General features: G+C 36.0%; 2 protein-coding genes across 4 annotated transcripts in view; one reads left to right on the top strand and one right to left on the bottom strand.

The window, feature by feature from the left end:
* si:ch211-269e2.1 (cohesin subunit SA-2) overlaps positions 1-1,424 on the top strand; it is a 51,096-nt gene extending 49,672 nt beyond the window's left edge. Inside the window, exon 32 of the mRNA XM_014027810.1 lies at positions 297-1,424. Coding sequence (XP_013883264.1) covers positions 297-432 — 136 coding nt within the window. The 3' untranslated portion in view covers positions 433-1,424. The remainder of the gene's footprint in view (positions 1-296) is intronic.
* Positions 1,425-1,603: 179 nt separating this feature from the next.
* Positions 1,604-2,835, bottom strand: part of ppp2r3b (protein phosphatase 2, regulatory subunit B'', beta) — a 37,512-nt gene continuing 36,280 nt past the window's right edge. For all 3 annotated transcript variants that reach the window (XM_014027813.1, XM_014027812.1, XM_014027815.1), the window contains one exon: positions 1,604-2,495. In XM_014027813.1, coding sequence (XP_013883267.1) covers positions 2,363-2,495 — 133 coding nt within the window. In that variant the 3' untranslated portion in view covers positions 1,604-2,362. The remainder of the gene's footprint in view (positions 2,496-2,835) is intronic.

Below are 2,835 nucleotides of genomic sequence, written 5' to 3'. Positions count from 1 at the left end.
ATAAAAATGTTTGTTATAATCATGTCCTGTGATTATTGATTATTTGACAGGAGTTTTACTTTTAAAATGTAAGTGTATTTAATTTAGTTGTAATGAAAATACAATAAAAATTAAACAAGATTTAGAATAATTATGATTTTGATCCATACATTGATATTGTCTGACTGGACCTCGTGACACTTTATGTTCAATAAACTGGGCCCTGAGGTCAAAAAGGTTAAGAACCCCTGCTGTAGAGTATACAAGTGTCTTCCCCTCACCTCACACTGTCTCACACCGTCACATTGTCCCCTCAGTTATCAGGAGAGACCAGGAACTATGGATCTGTCCTCTGTTCCTCCGGAGCTTCCTGGCAGAAACTTCAACACTGACGACCATATCCTCGGCATGGCCACGGAGCTGGACGACGGCGCCGTGGAGGTTGAGCTGTAACTTCAAAGTGGATTTCCCATTTGGACAAGAGCGRGTCGAATATTTGTCCAAAATCTGCACCTTGCAGGAGACTTACCTCCAGGTGGTCCTACTATCATCCCAACCTCAATTATTGGGTTTTTCTAAACAAGAAGCAATGGTTCGAGCTGCTGCAGGATCACTGAGCTCTTTGTGTCCCTGCGGCGGATTGGAGACCCTGTCCAAGGTGTCCCATGTCTTACAGTGCTGGAGACGGGCACCAGTTCCCAGTGACTCAAAGATAAAAAAAAGAAATGGGTGGATGGTTTTCTTAAATGTTTTTGAAATATGGGAGAAAATATCTCTTTCATGCAAAGACTTAAAACCAATTAATAATTGAATATTAGCCTAATGGCTAATGAGATGCAGTTTTTGCACTGTTTCATCCACAAGCACTTTATTACCGGTAAATAAAATAACTTACCAGTCAAAAAAAGTCCTCAACAAATGCACTATTTATACTCAGTTTAGCTTCCTATCAACCTTTGTAAACACTAAGGTTTTAATACGTTGTTAAAACACTWAAATGTCTGTAATATACATTGAAATTAATTTATTTAAGAAGGCTAAAACCCTGAAATGGACCAGCAGACTCAAAGCATTTTTTTTTCYGGATCACAATAAGAAATCATGTTTCTGATTTATAATTATGACAAACAAAACAAAATAAATTCTGATCAACAACCTTGTGGACAAATGAGCAGGTTTTAAGACGAGGTGTGTGGAACAGTTATTTGGACAAATTGTTCTGGTCTTTTTAAGGTTTAGTTTCATTACTCGTGCATGAATTTTAGTAAGTTTTTCTTTTAAATACACACCTGTAAACTGTATCTGTTAAATACATTTTTTTATTCAGATTTTGGATAACATGATTATTAGATGGGTTTATTTGTGAGTGGTGCTTTACTTTAAAATTCTGACTTTATGTATTCAGTGTAAATAAATATAAAAAATAAAGACACCTAAAGTTTTTATTTTAGCTTCTAACTTCTTATCAAATAGTTCCTCCTATGATTGCAGCTTAGCATTTGGAAAACTTTGATTTTGCTAAATATATTTGGCCTCTTCACACCGATGCTGAAAATTATTGGCAAAGCTTTGCAAAATTACCAAATGTGTAATTTTTTTTAGCAATGATCACATTAAACAGCACTTGCTTTTTCATTAACCATAGCTTTATTTGTTCAAAAAAAAAAGGTAAACTCTTTTTTTCTGTCAAAGTACATTTAAAGAACTCTAACAGAAAAATGATTAAAACTCCATGTCATTTACAACACAGCAAACTCCAAATAAATATATACATAAAGTCATCTCTAAGAATTTAAAACCCCATGTCAGACATAAATTAATTCATCCTAACGTGACTTTAAAGACAAGACGAGCAGTATTCAGCGTGGGGTCGTGTGTGCAGAAGGCCTGAGTGGCTTATTTGGCTTTTACAGCAAACCTGAATCAACGGCTCTGAAATTTGCAGCCTCATAAAATAAAATTAAAAAACAATTCTTTGATATGATCACTGGAATGTAACCTTTAGCCAATAAGTTCTGCTGAATTACATCAACAAGGCTTCTTTTCAACAACTCGGTGAGCTCCTGTGTGAATATGACTCTGAAAACAATGAGACCTGCAGTAAACAGTGGGGAGATAAACAATGCAAGAAGTGCCATCTTTATTCTTAAACGTTTCACAGGTTTTAATATATATAAAAAAGCTGTAGAGAAACTGCTCTTTTTAAGTTTTGCATGTGAAATCTGTGGCACAGCTGTTCGTAGTGTCTCCAGTGATCTGCCTGGTTAAATGTGTCCTGTTGTGCAGGATGGTGGCAGAGTGTGGGTCTCTGCACATCATCACAGCCTCACGGTGACCTCTGGGTTTAAATCAATAAATAATCAATCGATCTACGCAGCAGGRGTCATTCGAAGTCGTCTTCATACTCGTATTCGTCCAGGTCCAGGTTGCAGTGTGAGCTGGGGATCTCAAACAYCTGTCTTTTTGTCAGCTCAGAGGAGATGTGCTGCCCTAAAGGGCTCAAAGGATTCTCATACCTACAGACACACACAGAGACAAAGTTCAACTTCTCATCAATACAACTGTTTTCAGCAGCTTTACAACTAACTCACAACAAAAACTATGTTTAACAAGAAAATACAAACTTTTTCATTTCATCTTTACGATTGTAGACATTAAAAAAATGTGGTGAAACTGGATAACTGCTACAAGGATGGAAACACATGTTTGCCTTTTTCCTAGTTTATTAAATGTGACCCATCACATCAAAATGAGGACTAAGTCTAAAAGCGGTACATGGAGAAAAAGGCAAATATAGTGTTTTGATAAAAATGTTAACAAAAATTGCATTTTGTCAAAATATAATGAATAAAAGCC

The sequence above is a fragment of the Austrofundulus limnaeus genome, unplaced genomic scaffold, assembly GCF_001266775.1.
Source record: "Austrofundulus limnaeus strain Quisiro unplaced genomic scaffold, Austrofundulus_limnaeus-1.0 Scaffold686, whole genome shotgun sequence".
In the NCBI taxonomy this organism is placed as follows: Eukaryota; Metazoa; Chordata; class Actinopteri; order Cyprinodontiformes; family Rivulidae; genus Austrofundulus; species Austrofundulus limnaeus.
The sequence above is the reverse complement of the archived record's forward strand: the minus strand, read 5'-3'. Positions and strand labels throughout refer to the sequence as shown.